The 20,002-nt window shown below is 35.6% G+C and overlaps 1 protein-coding gene across 1 annotated transcript; it reads right to left on the reverse strand.

The window, feature by feature from the left end:
* Positions 247-6,004, reverse strand: LOC109362712 (ethylene-overproduction protein 1-like). Its single transcript, XM_019608701.1, has 4 exons — positions 3,502-6,004; positions 2,508-2,799; positions 2,107-2,416; positions 247-1,097 (listed from the first exon to the last, which is right to left on the reverse strand). The coding sequence occupies exons 1-4, from the start codon at positions 5,541-5,543 to the stop codon at positions 868-870; spliced, it is 2,874 nt and encodes a 957-aa protein (XP_019464246.1). The 5' UTR covers positions 5,544-6,004; the 3' UTR covers positions 247-867.

A 20,002-nucleotide genomic window follows, 5' to 3' on the forward strand; every position in this document is an offset into this window, starting at 1 on the left:
AGATATTCAGTCCTGGGCACGAAGGACGTGTTAAAATAAGTCCTACATCAGATAGGAATATGGTGGAGCAAATGCTTATAATTATAAGGCTTACACAACCCTCAGCCCTAGAGCTAGTTTTTTGGATTGAGTAACGTCTAGCCATTCTAATAGACATTGTTGAGTTTTATTACATGTTCAGACAACATTTCACAATATGGTTTGAGGTTCTAAACAATATAAATTATCCACAGGAAAATACAACAAAAAAAGAACAATGGAAAAAGCATATCAAAACATAAATTACAGGGTGTGAATATAGCTTCACCAAAGAAAACTCATCACCAATATAAGTTAAAAGGGTCGGCAGGAAAAATTGTTTTTATACAACAGAGAGAAGAGTGAAAAATTGTAATATAACAAATGCGATTTGGCAATTGCTCAGCCAAAACATAATTGTAAATATCTAAATCTTGGACTTACATATATTAACTTTGATGTACATGTTTCGTCTAACCCGGTAACTCATCGCCAATCTTGCTAGTGTGGCATAGTGGAGCGTAGCAGCAGCAACTGTCTGCATTAACCATAAGCTGACAAAACCATAATTCATTACATATATATTTACAAGCTAGTCACCTGCTCCTCGACTTCCCTTCCGCTTCGGTACAAATGCCCTTTCTGATTTTTCTTTTCCCTTATGTAATTCTGCTTCCAGAAGGCCGGCAGAAAAATTTAAACCATACCATTTCTGGAGATAAACTAATAGAGATAGCACTGATGATGGCTGAATCTTCATGACTGAAAAAAGTACAGGTTGTCTAGAAGACGCTTATCCCCACAAGGGAATACTCAGAAAACATGATTATTCTTTTATCTCTGACTATCTCAGTTTTGCTCTTTAATTTGCTCCCGTGCATTTTTACAAAGCTCGATTGTCTCAGCATGATTAGGATCAAGACAAAGGGCTGCTTCACAGTCCCGTACAGTAGAAACATAATCACCTATTGAATCATGAAATGCTGCTCGAAGATGTAACAATTGCAAATCTGGCCTAAAATCTATGGCCCTTGTAAGCTCTGCTATTGCTTCAGCTTCCTTATGATCATCCATTAAAACTGGTAGAAAGAATTTACAAGTCAGAACTTCATAAGATTTGTGCAAGCAAAGACACACATTGCACTGACAGGTTTTAAAGGTTCAACACCACATCGTGATCATATTGCTGTTCCGAGATGATTACAACAGACAAGCATTCCAAGCATGACCAAGGCCAAACATCAGAATACTGAACATAAGCATACAAAACAAAAGAATAACTACCTCTAATGAGCAACACAATTAAACAAGGAAAAGCTCAAAATCCGAAGATCTCTCACCTCATAACTGATCATGTCACCTATAATAATGTGTAATTTTTGTATTCTCTATGAACCAATAATGTGTAATTTGATAGGAATGTTATGAACAAAGCCTCTCTGAGCTGCGATGATTTTCCATTTAAAGCACCAGCTGATGTTTATTTTCTATTTTATAAGTGTGTAAGACTTACATGTCATTAATTTTTATATTCTCTATGAACCAATAATGCGTATTGTGTAATTTGATAGGCATGTTATGGACAAAACCTCTCTGAGCTATGATGATTTTCCATCAACATTTAAAGCAACAGCTGATGTATATTTCCTAATTTATGTCTGTAAGACCTATGTGTCACATCTCCAACAATCTTTTACACTGTATTATGACATTTTTTAGAGCCTGCATAATCAATAACTATAGTTCAGATAAGGAGCGCAAATGGTACTTAATGCTGATGTAGTGTCCAGAAAGGAAACTTAAATACATATGCTGCCCACTTAAACAATGGAGTTCGGGAAACATAATATCACCAAGCAAATGAAGAAAGATGAAGGATAGAATTCAGGCAATTAAATTTACAGGGTAAATTAAAATGAAATGTAGGAAAAAGGAGGAACTACTATTATTTTGAAGGAAATTTCATTTAATATTGTGCATGGGATTAACAAATAACAATAACAATAACAAAAACATCATAGCTAAAATAAACTCCACAACAAATATTTGTAACAGAAAAATGGCTTATAATAACAGTATGTGACTCACCAGCAGCCCTATATCTGTAAGGATAAGTCCTTAGAGGATCCAACTGTGTTGCCATACTAAGATCATTCTTTGCCATGTCCCTATCACAATATTCTGAACGTTTCTCATAAGCTGATGCATTATTCCGGGCCTTTTCTATTAGCTTTGTCATCTCATCATATGCAGCTTTGCGATGGTTTTTAAGATGATATACACGTGCCAGCCCCTGATGTGCCCGTGTGTGCTTGATGTTGAGTGCATTCATGTAGCAGTCAGCTGCAAGGTCCAGCTTATCACAATCTACGTACACACTCCCTAGATTATTTAGTGCCTGCAAAGTAAAAGAATGACAAAAATAAATACATTACTTGAGCACCGAAATCACGCTAACATGTTTGATCCAAAAACAATAAAATACTCACTTGCCCTTTCCTGAGACCATCTGAAGGGCATCTAAGAGCTTCCTCCAAGATATGGATCACATATGTTGAAGACTCTGAATCAAGAACTGAGTCAGCTAAGGCATAAGCTTTGAGAAAGTAAGCTTCAAATGATCTTTGAATAGAAATTGACTCCTCAGCTTTTGCTAATGCTTCTTCACGATGACCAGTGTCATACAATATCCATCCTTCATAGACAAGCCTTTCATGGTCAGAAGTAGAATGGTTTCTTGCCAGCCGCAAACTACGCATGGCTGCCTTTTGAGAATTTAGCCTGCAAGATTCAGGAACAACAACACCCACTATAATCAAGGTCATGCCTTTGTACGGAGGGGGACCACGGAGAAATTAACTATCCTGTTAGGATTAGCATCAAGACTCATATAATAAAAACTAGAGAAAAGCAGGTAGCCGAAACTCCTAAACAATAAGATAGAATTAGCCTTGGCAATTAACTCACCCCCAACTAGTCTTTAAAAGTAGATATTAGCATCCTTCATCCCACAGGCAGTGAAGATATATTAACAACTAAAAGTACATGGCCTGTTTTAAAGCTAACGACACCAAAAATAAAATAAAAAACTACATAAAATGTTATAAGAATATAAGTATTAGATACTTAAGAACTATTAAATGCTTCTCCCAGCATTGAACACCATAAAAATGTAATACAGTTCCATTACTTTGTCATATTTTGTTTTGATGGACGAACATGCCACAGTTTCCTCTAATTTTGACGTGGTACAGTGTAACTATAAACTCCAGCTAGCAGAGCCATAACTTCCACGCAGAAATATAGTCACTTAAAAATGAAAAGGATAATAAAAACATTTCTAGCGATATTTAGATATCACTCTCCTCACTAACAATTCCATTCACAGATTGTTTGCAAGAGAGTAGGTTATGGAATCAAACTAGAACCTATTTTGGAACTCACGTAAAAATAAGTTATAATTGAATTAGTGTAGAGACTCACCTTAACAGGAGGAGAGATTGCCGAAACCGTAAAAGACTTTTACCAGGGTCCTTTGCTAACATCTGGTGTACAACAGCCAGAGAACCAATATCATCAACAGAGGACCATCGCTCATACAATTCCATCCAGCAATCAGCCAGACACCCCTGATTAACAACAGGGCAAAGTAGTTCTACCAAGTGATCACCATGCATATTCCCATAGAACAACATATAATTTGGATCCAACGTCAAAATTGCACGGACGTCTCTGAGGGCTCCTTCATAATCCTCCATGGCAATCAAGAACCAAGCTCGCAATTCAAGACAGTCTGGAGAAACCTTGAAACCAATTATTTTATTGATTTCTGCAATGGCAGGTTCAATTTTTTTATCCTCCAACAAAGAAACCGCCCTGTATTTGTAAGGAAAGGATAGAGTTGGATCTAATTCAGTTGCAGAGATCAAGTCCATCATTTTCTCCTTCCCAACACAATACAAAGACCTTTCCTGATACATCCAGCCAACTGGTTTATAATCGGAAATAAGCGAATTCATCAGCTTGTATGCTGAATATGTGTGACCACGCTTATATTTGGTTCTCGCAATACCTACTGAAGAATAAACATGGCCTGCTTCCACTGCTGCCTGAAACCAATGTTGTGCATCCTTGTATTCTTTTCTTTCAAGCATAACAACACCTAATAGGTGAAATGCAAGCTGCTTCTCCCAGCCATCCGCCGCACACTCAACTAACCTTTCCAATAGCATCACAGTCGTGTTAGACCTCATCTCTTCCTCCATCGCAATCTGACTTAAAAAGTAATACAGCATAAACGATGAGTGCCCCACCAATGCCAGTCTATCCCTACCCTCTGGACTACAAAATAGTTTCATAACAGCTGAACAATGCATCGAACTGGGGAGCTCCCTAAGAAACACCTGCAAGCAAGCCGCCACGAGCAGGTAAGCGTTGTCCTCCAGTCCATACTCAACAAGCAACACAGCATTCTCCAAGTCACAAACCAAAGACGCCAAATACGCATCGCAAGCAGACTTCATCTCCTTGCAACAAAACCGGTTCGCCAATGAAAGCAACTCCAGAACAAGGTTTGGTTCAAATTGGTCCAACCTTTTAGTTCTACTAAATATCTCAGCAGCCCTCATTACCTCAGCAGAAAAACCATTCTGTGAGAAATTAATCTTCTCCCTCCACGACTCCATGAATCCACCATACAACATTGTCTTAAAAGGCCTCGAAAGCGAGGCCATATTGAATCTCCTACATCTAATCTCATTTTCACCAATGCAAAAAGACATGTCACCATCCTCCTCCTCTGACGAGGTAGAACATTCCTCAACCTCATCAACCACCAGCAAACTATCCTCATTACCATAATAAAAACAAGAAGAACCACAATCGCGAGAACAAATACACGAATCATAAACCGATTCAGGATCATACCCTGGAACCAACGTAGCCTTAGGGCACTCAAGGTTTCTTCCACAACAATCCATAGACGACAACCCTATAAGCTCATCCTCCCTCCTTTCATACCTCAACCACGACGCGAGCACGACCTTCATATGCACATCCACCGCATGCTGCCGCGCAGACCGAAGACTCCGGCGGAACAATTTAGGATCCGCCAGGCCACGGAACACAGCACATTGCTCCAGGAACATCCCGGATTTCTCAAATTGTGGACAATTCTCGGTCCGGCGATGAACATCAGCCAGGGTTTCGACGAAGTTGAAAGATCTCATTGAAGGTTCAATTTTAGGTTCTAGAAGCTCAGTCATAGGGAGACCATAAGGAAGGAAGCTTCCCTCGGCAGTTACAACAACATCAGAGAGATTCGACGGTTGAAAATTATGAACCGATTTGGTTCGAAGTGTTTGGGCTTTAATGTGGTCGTGGATGTGCTGGAGGATCTTTTCTCCGACGCCGCAGCCCATGGTGGTTGTGCCGGTGTCGGAGGGGTTGAGAGCGTAGACTTGAGTACCCATGCAACCGTCAATGATCTTTAAGCTACGCATTGTGGCTAAGATGTTATGTTGCATCTTCTTTTATTTCTCTTCAATTTTGGGAAAAAATGTTTGGAGAATTTACATTAGAGGATGAAATCGAAAAGAATGATGTTTTTTTTTATTATTATTTGTGTTTGGTTGGGTTGATCCTGCAAGCACCGTTGGGATTTTGGAGAGAAAATAGAATCGACGGTGATGCAGGGAAATTGGAAGGAAAAGGAAGGGAAAAAATGATGATTTTTCTATGAAAGGTTTGTCATGTGTTTCTGTGTAAGAAAAAACTCAGGTTTTGTTTTTTTTGTTGGGGAATTTCGGTTGTTGTTTTTTTGTTTGTTTGGGAGAAATGGAGGAAAATGAGGAAGGGAAAAAATAGAGGAGAGGAAAATGGAAGAAGAATGTTGGATTGAGGAGTTGCCAACCAGATAAGTTGAGGTGGAGAGAGAATTGGCTGTTGAAACGTCCACTCTCGTTTTTTTCTCTCCCACCCTTTTCTCTGTTTTTCTCTGTATTTTTTATGCCCTGTCTAAATATGAATTTTTTATTTTATTTTTTTCCTTATGTTTTTGGGATTGTCTTAATTTCTTTTTCTCTTTTTACAGAATTGCATTTAAATATATTCAAAAAAAAGTTGGTGATATGCCTTTAATTTCCATCTAGTCAAAAGATAAAAACTATGTCAATGTTATATATTTATTGTTGTTATAATTATTATTAAAAATATAATTGGGATCCTTAAAACTATCTCAATTATTTGATAATTTTATATATATATATATGATGGATTAAGATCGCCTTGAGAGTACATGTTGTCTCAAAATGATTTTTCATTGCCATAGGACTATTATGTTTAGTATTAACATTGAGCCTCTATGGATTTACATCGGTCATGTGTTTACTAAACATATTCAAGAATCACTACCACAAGGAGTGCTTTTTGCACATGGTTTTGCTTTAGTGTGAGCCTCAAGAAATGAATTGAGAAATTAGAAATGTGAGATAAACTTCACAAGCATATAGATTTGAGAATAATGTATCTCCCCAGGAGATAACCTATTTTCTTAAATCTATTCAATGTTTGACATATGTCTTATTTCCATTCCTCAAGAAGTTTTCATTTTAAAATATATTATAAAAGAAAAAATAAGACGCATGTCAAACTTTGAATGGATTCAAGTTATCTCTTGGTATGAAAATATATTTTATTCTCTATAGATTTCGTATAAGTTGAAGTAAGACGAATGTGAACACCTATTTTTATCTGACCCAAAAAACTCAAAAATAATTTTTCAAAACATTTTTATTGTAAAATTAACAATAAAAATTAAATGAATAAATAAATAAGGGATTCTAATTTTAAAATATAATAATTTATATCAACTCTTTTTAAAATATAATAAGATTTTAAATGAGCAATTGACTCAATAATCAGAATACAATTTAAAACTATTCTCCCCTAATTTTTTTTTTACTTTTAAGATAGAAAATAAAAAATATTTTGGAAATATTCTAAATGAGCACTTATAAGATCAATAATGGAAATATAATTTCAAACTATTTTCCTTTTACCAACAGACGTTGGTTCAAGTGGTACATGCTTGATTCCCCTTAAGCAAGAATCCGGGTTCGAGTATTGTGGATGGAAAAAATGTCCGTTAAGAGAGTTAGCCCCACGAACATGTGGATGTTCCCGGCTCAGACGAGATTACCTCCAGTGCGAGGATACCCGTGGGAAACAAAAAAAAACTATTTTCCTTTTTATTTTTAAGATAAAAATAAAAAAGATATTTAAAAGGTTTTAAATGAGCACTTATTGTCTCAATAATGTGTTAAAATTTCAAATTATTTTCCTTTTTCCTTTTAAAAAACAAATCTTTTGAAAGGATTTAATGAACATTTATTGGCTCAATAATGAGAAATATAATTTGAAACTATTTTTCCTTCAATTTTAAACTTTTCTTCTAACATAAAATAAAAAAGGTTTTGAAAATGATTAATAAGCAATTATTGTCTCGATAATAAAGAATGAATCACATTGAAAAGAATTTAACATGATAATTTTCTCTAAGTTTAAATAAAATAAAATTTTAAAAAAACATGGTAGCCATTTTTGCAACTTTATGAAAATGAAATAATTATTTGCATGTTTTACAATATTTTTTGGAATTTTATAGAGTATAATAATTTGCTATCCAAAAAAGCATTTCGACTATTTTTTTATTTTTTAGAAGGTCAAAAAATATTTTTACTCAATCATGGTTACTATAATAAGTTCTATGATTTTATAAAAATTATTAAAACATTTTTCATCACTAAGAGCATCTTATACATTCTCCAGAATCAACCTTACACCAAATTCAAATATTCGACTTTTCAATAAAGGAAATTAATTGCAAATTTGATTTTTAATTAAGAAATTAGAAATGTTTTAATTGAACATTAATTGAGTGGTCATTATCCTATTCTAACATGTGCTTAAAATCCCTTATAAATAAAAGAGAAATCATACACGGAAAACACAGAGAAAAATAATGAAAAAGACCAACAAAAAGCCGAAGAGAGAAAAAAAAGTTCTCTCGGGATTTATCTCGCAGTCAAAATATCAGCCCTAATTTTGTGTTGTCATTATTCTTTAACTTTCATACTACAACCGATCCTCCAACCAGGTGTGGACAAGTGGCAAATCTGGAAAGTCTTTAACATTCTCTTATTTATTTATTAAAAGTCTATTAATTTTATACTATTTTTTATAATGAAATTGAATTAAACCTCTCCACTAGCTAATTAATATTAAATAAATATTAATAAATAAGTCATTAAATAGAAATGAAATTACATATGTGAAAATGTACTAAAATTTATTTTGATAATTTAATAGTGTAATTTGGCTTTCGTAGTGGAAAGTTAATTGACAACCAATGTCGACTCTTATAATATTACTTTTCATTTAAAATAAATTATTTAATAAAAATAAAATGTTTGAATACATTATTTTTGGGAATTTAATATCAATGTTAAGGACTAATGTTGACTCTTTTACTTAGAAGTACATAGTCTTAATTTATTTATTACATTTAGGGATACATATGAGAAGATAAATTCTTATTATACACAAATATAAAAATATATTACTTGTTTTAGGAATTAATAATTTAATAAATAAAAGGTATAATTAATCTATGCAAATAACCATAGTACCATATACTAAGGGAAGCTGTGATCTTCCTAGATATGTAATCAACACCTAAGCTCATAATTGTTGTTTAAATTTTTTATCAGATTTGGGGATAAAAAAGAGTTCTCTATATTTTAACCGCAAAAAACATAATGGTGAATCCAAATCGTTTGGGAGATGTCATAATTGAGTGATACGTTTTCCTAAGTCACATAGTTGGTGTTCGTCCAAAAATCAGGTTGCCAAAATTGAAGATTTCACTGAAGAGTTATTGATCCAATATTGAACAAGCGTAAGAACGCAAGATAAAACTATTAATCAAATCTATAAGGAGTCTGAAGAGGCCAAACCAAACAATACTTGTTTAAGAGACTTGATCGAGAAATAACACTTGTGTATAACCTGAAGAGACAAAATACCAACAACTTGTGTATACCCTACATAGGCTAAGCACAAAAGAATAATTGGACAATAAGTTTGGAGATACTTGGTTAACAAACATATTCAATCACCGAGTCTGTAGAGGCTCGACTAACAAAGAATACTCCAACTATGAGTTTGGTAAGACTTGGTAAAAAAAGAATAATCATTCATGCTTGAAGAGGCTTTGTCTACTTGTATGCCCGAAGAAGTCTTATATACTAGCAATCAAGATCCTTAAGATGTTAGGTTAAAATAATATTTATATACTTGAAGATGAATCGAAAAATTGTAAAATTTGTAACTTTAATGACTATACTGAAATATGTGTTTCCAAAAAATAGACATAACTTAGGTTTGAGTGGACAAGTATATGAAAGACTGGTCATTTTTGTTAGGAATTCCTTATGATCGGTGAAATACTATTCCTAGGATCTTGAGTCACATGATTTTCACACACATATATGAAACTAAGGGTATAGTGTCATACCTGAATCCATGTTCCTAGATATGCTCCTTTGATCTACGTTTCCGAAAGAGGTTTTGTGGTATGATGATCTTTATCAACCAAATCTCTGATTCCTTTTGGGACTTGAGTTTTCACTCTGATGGGGAGAGGAGAAAAGTGAATTTGATTTGGTGTGTTGGAGACCATAACCTTCCTTATGCGTTAACGTATAGAGTTAACCTGATGGGTATCCACCCATTAAGCCCATATCCGTTATCAGCTTTTAAAAATCTAAGGGATGTCAGTAATTAGATCACTTATAATGTAACCCCAGAAATAAATAGCTAATATCATTGTATCAAATATATATGATGCTCACTTTAATTATAAATTATAAATTTCTAACAATTTTTTTAAACCAATTATGGATATATAAGCCACATTAGGAGTAATGGTGTGGTGTATTGACTTGCTATGAGAATGCTATATGGATCTTTATGTAGTGTCATAAGTGATTCTAATAGTGCCAATGGTCTACGTAGTCCTTCAAACGTTGCCTTCAACTATGTGATTATAAAGTTTGTACTTGGACATGTGGTGAATCACATAGAGGGATGTGTGTGATATACATGGGATCTATCCCTCCTATATAACAAGAGTTATATTTTTGGGGCCACTGATTGAGTGAGATTGCCAAATCAATGGGCATGATCAACTTGTCAATATAGGATGTTCGAAAAAATCTTTTATCACACCAACTTAGGGATCAAGAAATCATAGGTTGTGTTATACACATTCCATTCCATGATTACAACAACAATATCCAAACAAAGACAATATTACATGTGAGTATGGGATATAGTAAGGTCATATGTGATGATAGATATTATTATTACTTGATAACTACCATATGTTTCTGGATATCACTCATTTCTTGTGATGTTAAAATGATAATTAAACATTACTTGTCAATGTTTTAGGAACCTACATGGTCATACAAATAAGAATAGATTAATTGAAGTATTGCGAAAATATTGTGAAAGCGTAAAATGAGTATTATGGATATTTTTTATTATTGATCAAGGCATGAAAAACTTTAATTATAATACATGAATATGCAACAAACTTACCTAACTAACTAACAAACTAATAAACACAAGTTGTAAAACAATTCAACATGTGTTAAATGTGTAAAATGTGTCAATTAAAAGAATTGCTCAGCCAATGCTTCACTTGATTTTCTACCCAACTAATCGATTAACTACAGTGTTAATTGATTAACTCTTATTGCTGCTGTCTTGTTTCCATGGTAGTTTTGTTCTCCAATAGCCCCTTCAAGCTCGAGGTAAATGTTAATGACTCCACCTTGATAATTTGATTTGATAACAATATAATGGATCAGAATCTCGATCATGATGTGATTGAATTTTCTCAACCACTTGATTATTTTCCTGGTTAGAAATCTTGACCATATTCTCATGGTTTTACATAGTTGAAGCTTCCTTGGGGGCTCCTGATCATAGCATTCACTTTCTTGGCGTGAATTTCATACATTTTCTTGACAGCATTATTAGACAATGACAAGGAGCATTCTGCCCAAGCAAATATCAATCCACACCAGCAAGGCCAAGGCATGCCCATTCACACCAGCAGGCCACAAATAGAGCAGGGCCACGCCAACCAGGCCAGCAGGCCACAAATAGAGGCCACAAGCACGAGCAGAGCAGGGCCACCAACGCCACCACACCAAGGCCAAGTAGAGGCCACGAGCCTGAGCACAAGGCCATCAAGGCCACCACACCAAGGCCAAGCCCATGCCATGAGCATAAGCACAGTAGGGTCATCAAAGCCCCTGCACCAAGGCCATCTCAGCCAAGTCACACACCATTCATTGCAGCACTTAATAACTTGTACTACAAGCAATCACCCTTAATCTTTCTATTTTAGTTAGTTAGTTAGTTCTTTCATTTCCTATATAATTAACATCTATGTAACCATTAATAATCAATAAAATTCATTCACTTTAATCACTCAAAGAATCTCTTGCATTCTTGTTCATTTTCTTTCTTCCTTCTCAAGCAAGAAGTGTTATTCACTTTCTTCTCATTCAAGGAAGATCATATCTTCACACTCTTTTATGGTATCAGAGCTCTTTTTATAAAGAGCTCTGCTACATTCAAGATGACTTCCTCTTCTTCAAATATTCCAAGTTCTCATATGGATATCACGCAAGATCCATACTATTTGCACCCTTCGGACAACCCAAGAACTGCACTTGTCTCACCTCCTCTTAATGGCAACAACTATCACCAATGGAACAGATCCATGAGAATGAGCCTCATATCCAAGCAGAAATTCGAATTTGTGGATGGTAGCATCCAAATGCCAGCAAAGGAGGATCCAATCTTCAAAGCATGGGAGAGAGCAAACAACATGGATCATAAGGTCAGTTACTCCATCCATCTCACAAAGCATCCTATGGATTGACAAGGCTTATGAGATTTGGGAGGAGCTCAGAGAAAGATTCTCTCAAGGGAACCTTTTCAGAATTGCAGATTTGAAAGAAACAATTGCCAACTATAGGCAAAGAGAACTTAGTGTGAGCAAATATCATACTGAGATGAAAAGCCTAAGGGATGAGTTAGAGATCTTTAGACCTCTTGCTAAGTGCAACTGCAATAGTGAAAAATTCAGGACAGAGGACAAAGTGATCAGGTTCCTAAAGGGGTTAAATGACTCATATTCTAATGTGAGGTCTCAAATCATGTTGATGGAGCCTCTCCCTAACATGAACAAAGTTTTATCATTAGTCATCCAGCAAGAAACTCAGATGTATGAGAATGATTCAGAGGCCAAGGCAATGCAGGTTGGAACAAGCTGGAAAAAGGGAGGAGCATACACAAGGGATGCAGGGCAGAACAACAAAGGATTCAGCAAGAACACTTGGAATAAATCTCCAAGTTCTACTAAGTTCTGCACTCATTGCAAGAAACCAGGGCACACCATTGAGACTTGCTATAGGATTCATGGCTTTCCTCCCAACTTCCAGTTCACTAAGAACCAACAATTGAATTCAATGACTACTACACATGACCAAGACAAACACAAAGAGGAGGATGCAATCTTTGGATTTAGTAAAGAACAATATAGAGGGCTTATAACCATGCTCCAGCAACAACATGGACAAAACAAAGCTCCATCACAATAAGAAAATTTGATCAATACTCTCTCCACCACTTCAACACCCAAGGATCAACAAGAAGAACATCAAGATCAAGAAGGTAATTCTATATCCCAATGGATATTGGACAGTGGTGCCACTGACCATGTGTCCTATAATATCTCTTACTACTCTGCTTATTATAAAGTCAAACCTATAAGAGTTAAGCTCCCAAATGGCCATGAAATATTGGCCAACATAGCAGGAACTATACCTATATCTCAAGATTTAGTGATTCATGATGTGCTATATATCCCTTCCTTCTCATATAATTTACTTTCAATACCTAAGCTAACTTCCCAATCATCTTGTGTTTTGTCCTTCACTGCCTCTTGTTGTAAAATACAGGAGAGGAATTCCTTGAAGATGATTGGTATAGCTAGGATTTCAAAAGGCTTATATGTGTTGCAAGGAGCCAAGCTTGATCATCACACTAGTTTCTCATTTACTAATTCTGCCACTGTTTCTAAACATAATCTCTGGCACTATAGATTAGCCCATCCTTCACAAAGTTGTATGAACACTATCAATAACAATCTCTCATATGTTTCCTTTAACAAAGATTATATCTGTGATATTTGTCATCAAGCTAAGCAAAAAAGGCTATCTTTTCTCTTAAGCAAATCCTCCTCAAGTCAAATCTTTGATCTAATTCACATAGACATATGGGGCCCCTTTTCTATTGCTTCAATCCATGGACATAAATTCTTCCTAACTATAGTTGATGATCTAAGTGGGTACACTTGGGTAAATCTACTTAAAAGTAAAGCAGAAGCTTCTAAGGCTCTACAACACTTCATTAATCTTGTTAGTAATCAATTCTCTGCCAACATAAAGATAATTCGAAGTGATAATGGACCTGAGTTCCTTCTAAAGGACTTCTATGCCAACAAAGGCATCATCCATCAAACTACTTGCACCTACACACCTCAACAAAATGGTGTTGTTGAGAGAAAACACCAACACATCTTGAATGTGGCAAGAGCTCTATTACTTCAAAGCCATCTCCCAAAAGTTTATTGGTCATATGCCATAAAACATGCCATCCATATCATTAACATTCTGCCTACCCCTGTTTTAGCCAATAATTCTCCCTATGAGATTCTGCATAAAACCAAGTTTCAGTTCCAAAACCTAAGAGTTTTTGGCTGCCTTTGTTACACAAGCACCTTCAAACACCTTAGGGACAAATTTGATCCCAGATCCTCCAAATGTGTCTTCATAGGTTTCCAAGAAGGAGTAAAAGACTATATAGTTCTGAATCTAAAATCTAGGGCCATACAAATAAGCAGGGATGTCACCTTTCATGAGCATGTCTTTCCCTATGGTTCTCTACAAGATGATACCCCTGACTAATATGACAAGTTGGACCTAGAAGACTATAGCAACCTCCTCTATGAAGACATTATGCCACAAACTACAACCCCTGAACCCCAACTTCCTAATTACCCCTCTGAACCACCTACACAAGACTCATCCGACTTACCTATACTTCAAAGCAGAAAAAGCAATAAGACTCACAAACTCCCCACTTATCTCCAAGACTATCACTGTGCTCTTCTAAGTAAGCATCACATTCCTTCTACTTCGAAATATCCTATCTCTTCCTATATATCTTATAATAATCTACCCCCTGCTCATAAATTCCTCACCTTATCCATCACTTCACATGTTGAACCAAAGACCTACAAGCAGGCCATCCAACATCCTCATTGGCAAGATGCTATCAACCAAGAATTATCTGCTCTACAAGATAACCACACCTGGATCATAACAGACTTACCCTCATCTAAGAAACCCATAGGCTGCAAATGGGTTTTTAAAACCAAATACAACCCTGATGGAACCATTGAGAGATACAAGGCTCGTCTAGTTGCCAAGGGATTCACCCAAACTGAGGGCATTGACTATATCAAAACTTTCTCCCCTGTAGCTAAACTCACAACTGTGAGATTAGTCCTTGCCTTAGCATTTATCCATCAATGGTCCTTACAACAACTAGATGCTAACAATGCCTTCCTCCATGGTGATTTAGAGGAACAAGTGTACATGTCTCTGCCCCCTGGCCTCACATCCTGCACCCCTAATCAAGTTTGCAAATTACAGAAATCCCTATATGGCTTGAAGCAAGCTAGCAGGCAATGGTTCACTAAGCTTTCCACCTTTCTTATAAATCATGGCTACTACAAAGCCAAGGGAGATCACTCTCTATTCATCAAATGGTCTTCATCCACTTTCATCATTGTCCTGCTAGTTTATGTGGATGACATCATCTTAACTAGCAATTACCACACTGAAGCTTATCACATCAAATCCCTCCTACACCACACCTTTAAAATCAAAGACCTAGGACCCTTAAAGTTCTTCCTAGGCTTTGAAATTGCTCGAAATAAATCTGGCATTTCTATCAATCAGAGAAAATATGCCCTGGAAATCTTAGCTGACTCAGGACTTCTTGGCTGCAAGCCTTCTTTTACTCCAATGACCCCTGGCACTCACCTATATCAGGATTCCTCTGAACCTTATTCAAATCCCCCTGCCTATAGACGCCTTGTTGGTAAGCTCATATACCTCACTAATACAAGACCTGACCTATCCTTTTCTGTTAACCAACTTGCCCAATTCATGTCCAAACCCACCATCACTCATCATCTTGCTGCCATTAAGGTCCTCAGATACATTAAGGCTTCTCCATCCATAGGCCTATTCTATCCTAGCTCTTCTCCTCTTCACTTAAATGCCTACAGTGATAGTGATTGGGCCTCCTGCCCTGACACTAGAAGATCAACCACTGGCTTCTGCATCTACTTAGGAAAATCATTAATATCCTGGAAATCAAAGAAACAAAGAACTGTCTCCAGGAGTTCCTGTGAGGCAGAGTACAAAGCCTTAGCCATCACCTTTTGTGAGATCACTTGGTTAAATTTTATGTTGTTTGATTTACTGCATTTACATATCACTCCTGCTTCTTTATATTGTTATAATCAATCTGCCATACACATTGCTACTGACCCTGTTTTCCATGAAAGAACAAAGCATATTGAACTTGATTGTCACACTATAAGATAAAAATGTGGCAGAGGCTTGGTAAAACTTCTGCCCATCAAATCTTCCCTTCAACTTGCAGATGTTCTAACAAAATCATTGGGCCCTAAAGACTACGCAACCATCAATCTCAAGTTGGGTCTACTCAACATTTGTGCCCCAGCTTGTGGGGGGGGGGGTATTAGACAATGACAATGAGCATTCTGCCCAAGCAAATACCAATCCACACCAGCAAGGCCAAGGCATGCCCATTCACACCAGCAGGTCACAAACAGAGCAGGGTCACGCCAACCAGGCCACAAACAGAGGCCACAAGCACGAGCATGAGCACGCACAAAGCAGGGCCACCAAGGCCACCACACCAAGGCCAAGCCCAGGCCATGAGTATAAGCACAGCAGGGTCATCAAAGCCCCTGCACCAAGGCCATCTCAGCCAAGTCACACACCATTCATTGCAGCACTTAATAACTTGTACTACAAGCAACCACCCTTAATCTTTCTATTTTAGTTAGTTTGTTAGTTATTTCCTTTCCTATATAATTAACATCTATGTAACCATTAATAATCAATAAAATTCATCCACTTTAATCACTCAAAGAATCTCTTGCATTCTTGTTCATTTTCTTTCTTCCTTCTCAAGCAAGAAGTGTTATTCACTTTCTTCTCATTCAAGGAAGATCATATCTTCACACTCTTTTAAACATTTAAATCTTCCATTTACAAATAGGGTCTTGAAAACAGGTTATTACAATCTTAAAAGCATGATTACAATCTTACATGTAATTGCACGTGCTTGAAACATGTTAGCCTATGCTTGTTTAGTTTTGACTATTATCTCCAATTCATCAAAACTAATGTCCTTTTGGACACTACTCATTTGAACCTCTTGCACCAGAGACATTTGATCACTCTGGTCAAAGCTATGAAGGATGCTTGCTGGCCTTTCTAACAAAGGTGGCTTTTCTTGATAGTGTGATTTCAGGCAAGCAGCTTTCTGGTTGGGCCCAACTACCCCATTATTTTCTTTAACTTCCTTTCTAGAAAAACTTGTTGTCATGGCTAGTTTGGAAGAATCACTACCAATTCTTGATCTTCTTCCATTGAATTCTATCTTGAATCTTGGAAGAGAAAGATAATAATTTTAGAGAATGCGCAGCGGTAACCAAAGCCTTCAGGATGAATGCTCTGATACCATATTATGAAAATATTGTGAAAACGTAAAATGAATATTATGGATATTTCTCATTATTGATCGAGGCATGAAAAGCCTTATTTATAGTACATGAATAGGTAACAAACTTACCTAACTAACTAACAAACTAATAAACACATGTTGTAAAACAATTTAACATGTGTTAAATGTGTCAATTATAAGAATTGTTAAGCTAATGTTTCACTTGATTTTCTAACCAGTTAATCGATTAACTACAGTGTTAATCGATAACACTTACCTAGTTAATCGATTAACTATTTTTGTTACTGTCTTGTTTCTATAGTAGCTTTGTTCTCCAATATAAAAATATCATAATTTAAGTTGGAAAATAGTATCTTTGAGCCATTTAGGTGTGACTACACTTGATATAACAACCCTAGCGGCTAAACCTCCTAGAAGGAAGATATGATTTCACATCCATGACTAGCATTACCGATCAAAATGGTATCACAATTGATAAGTTTGCTTATATGGATATTGACAAGAGATATCTTAAGTCATATCTTAGTCATCAATTCTAGAGAAATTTAATAGTCTATATCTATTCACTAATTCAAACCATTGGATTTCTCTAAAAAAATTAAACTTACTATAATTCTTGCTTCACAAGGAATGAGTGTTGAAATTATCCTAATTAATTAATTAGAAATGTGTTTAATCACTTTTAGACATATTAGCTAATAAAATCCAGACTATTAGCCAATAATTGCCAACAAATAGGGAGGTTATAAACCACTAGTCCTCTAACATAGTAGGACACATGCTCAATATATATGCCACATAGAACTTGAATTCAAATCAATTTTTCTCCATTATGTTGACTAAATTTCCCTAGCCAAATCATGTCGAATTTGTCCTTCAATATTCTTCAACAAAACTCTTGTATCATGTTGGCTTAATATTCATCAGCTCCCTATAGCGATCATTGTGGTGAGTTTGTCTCAATTTCCTTTTGCTTCTTTTGTTAATTCAACCATGGTTTCTTGTTCTCATGACAAAATTTGGTTTTCTTATGATTGCATGTGGTTTATTGGTGAAGAACAAGTCCAATTAGTAAAGTTCAAGGTTCTTACCACCATTACTTTCGAACTCAAGGTCTTGGCAAGTATGAAGACTCTGTTTAGTATCTGATACATACCAGATAACAATAATATTGATGGGGCTGTGACACTGTTCAAGTGAGAGGGATATTATACACTATTAATTTTTTTTTGCTCATTTCTAACTCATCTTTCCTATATGATAGAAAATACATAAGTGAACATGATAAGATAAGACAACAAATAACCCTATTTTATTTTTCTAATTCATCGAACTCGGAGTGCAACAAGATAAGAGATTAAGAGATATTATTCTAGTTGCGTGCGGATTTTGATCATGGTTACTGCAATTGTAGTTAGTATAAGTGTTATGATGCGGATTGTGGTCGTTATAGTGTGAATTATTTTGAATTGGATCAAGTCTCGAGCCTCTTTTCTGGTTGAATACTTGAGTGGGTACTCAAAGTTTGAGAGAGTTGTTCCCTAGATTTTATGCTTTAGCTTTGAACAAAAGGGTCTTGGTTGCTGATTGCAATTCTTGGATTAATGATATTTGGACTTGGGATATCAAATGGAGAAAGGTGTTGTTTGAGAGAGAAAAGGGGTGGTTCAGAGACTTGCTTGTTGTCGTCCTTCAGAATCACTTGTGCAAGAGGACAATATTGATAAATGATGCTGGAGTGTGGAGTCTTCTGGTATCTACTCTATAAAATTGGCTTACCTCATTCAGTTCAATCAGACCTTATTGCCATTAGGTATTCCTCTAACAAAGTCTTAGTGAAATTGTGTTCCTTCTAAAGTCTGTTGTTTTGTGTGGAAACTCATTCGAGGAAGACTTCCGGTGAAAGTTAAGTTATTCAAGAGGAATGTTATATCTTCGATTGAGGACATAAAGTGTGCAATCTTCAACAATCATAAAGAATCCATTGATCATTTGTTCATTAATTATGAGTTTGTTTCTTCTGTTTGGAAAGGGGTGTATGCTTGGCTTCAAGTTGTGAAGCTCAAACCTAGTTCAACTATTGAATTGCTGAATCTGCATGATGCTATTGGTAGAAATTTAAAAGGGTCAAAGTTTTGGAGAATGATTTGGTTTGCTGTGATGTGGTCTATCTGGACGATGAGGAATAATCTCATCTTTTCCAATAAGGAGGTGAGTTACATTCATATTTTAGATTCAATTCAAGCTAGAACTTGGAGCTGGTTTTTAGCTAAAATAAGTCCTTCTTCTTTAATGTTTGTGAATTGGTGTAATTACCCTACTCATTGTATAAATATGTATTCCAAAAAGAAGATTATTATTTGATCTACATTGTATTGAGTTAACACCCCTTGTGTTGTTTCTAATGCATTTCACTTGGCAAAAAAACTAAATATTTTTTTAAATTTGATATGGTCCAATATGGGCCAAATGCGGTTATGTTGCGACCACAACATTATTATTCGGTATCACACAACAACTGCTATATAATATAATTGCGGGGTCACCACAACCGTAATATTACGTCTGCATCATATGATGCATTCCACAATTTAAATCACTGTAAAATCCTATCATATTCCACAATCGATTCCCCATATTGTATGATGGATATAAAAAAATTCTATGCATTAAATGTTTTTTATTAAGGTATTTTTGTAAAAATATATTTAAGTATATGATTATCTTTTCTCTTTATATTGGAGGGTGAGTTACTCACACTTGCCGCTTGCTGGATCGGTTTCTGCTACTAACATAATATAATGTAATATTTTGTAGAGTTAACTCAACTTATTAAACTGTGAAATATAAATTATAAGTGTGTGGATTTAAACTTGCACTTCACTAAATTATTGATAAGATAATTCCCTTTATGAATGTACATCTCCTTATAAAAAGGAATAATATCTATGACCATATAAATCACTAAATTATTGATAAGATAAGACACTAA

This window comes from Lupinus angustifolius, chromosome LG12, assembly GCF_001865875.1.
Source record: "Lupinus angustifolius cultivar Tanjil chromosome LG12, LupAngTanjil_v1.0, whole genome shotgun sequence".
In the NCBI taxonomy this organism is placed as follows: domain Eukaryota; kingdom Viridiplantae; phylum Streptophyta; class Magnoliopsida; order Fabales; family Fabaceae; genus Lupinus; species Lupinus angustifolius.

Coding starts and splice junctions, on each gene's coding strand:
- LOC109362712 (XM_019608701.1), bottom strand. CDS start 5,543: ATGCAACATAACATCTTAGCCACAATGCGTAGCTTAAAGATCATTGAC. Junction 2,800..3,501: donor CAATCTCTCCTCCTGTTAAG/GTGAGTCTCTAC, acceptor TGAATCTTGCAG/GCTAAATTCTCAAAAGGCAG. Junction 1,098..2,106: donor TTACAGATATAGGGCTGCTG/GTGAGTCACATA, acceptor TCTTTCTACCAG/TTTTAATGGATGATCATAAG.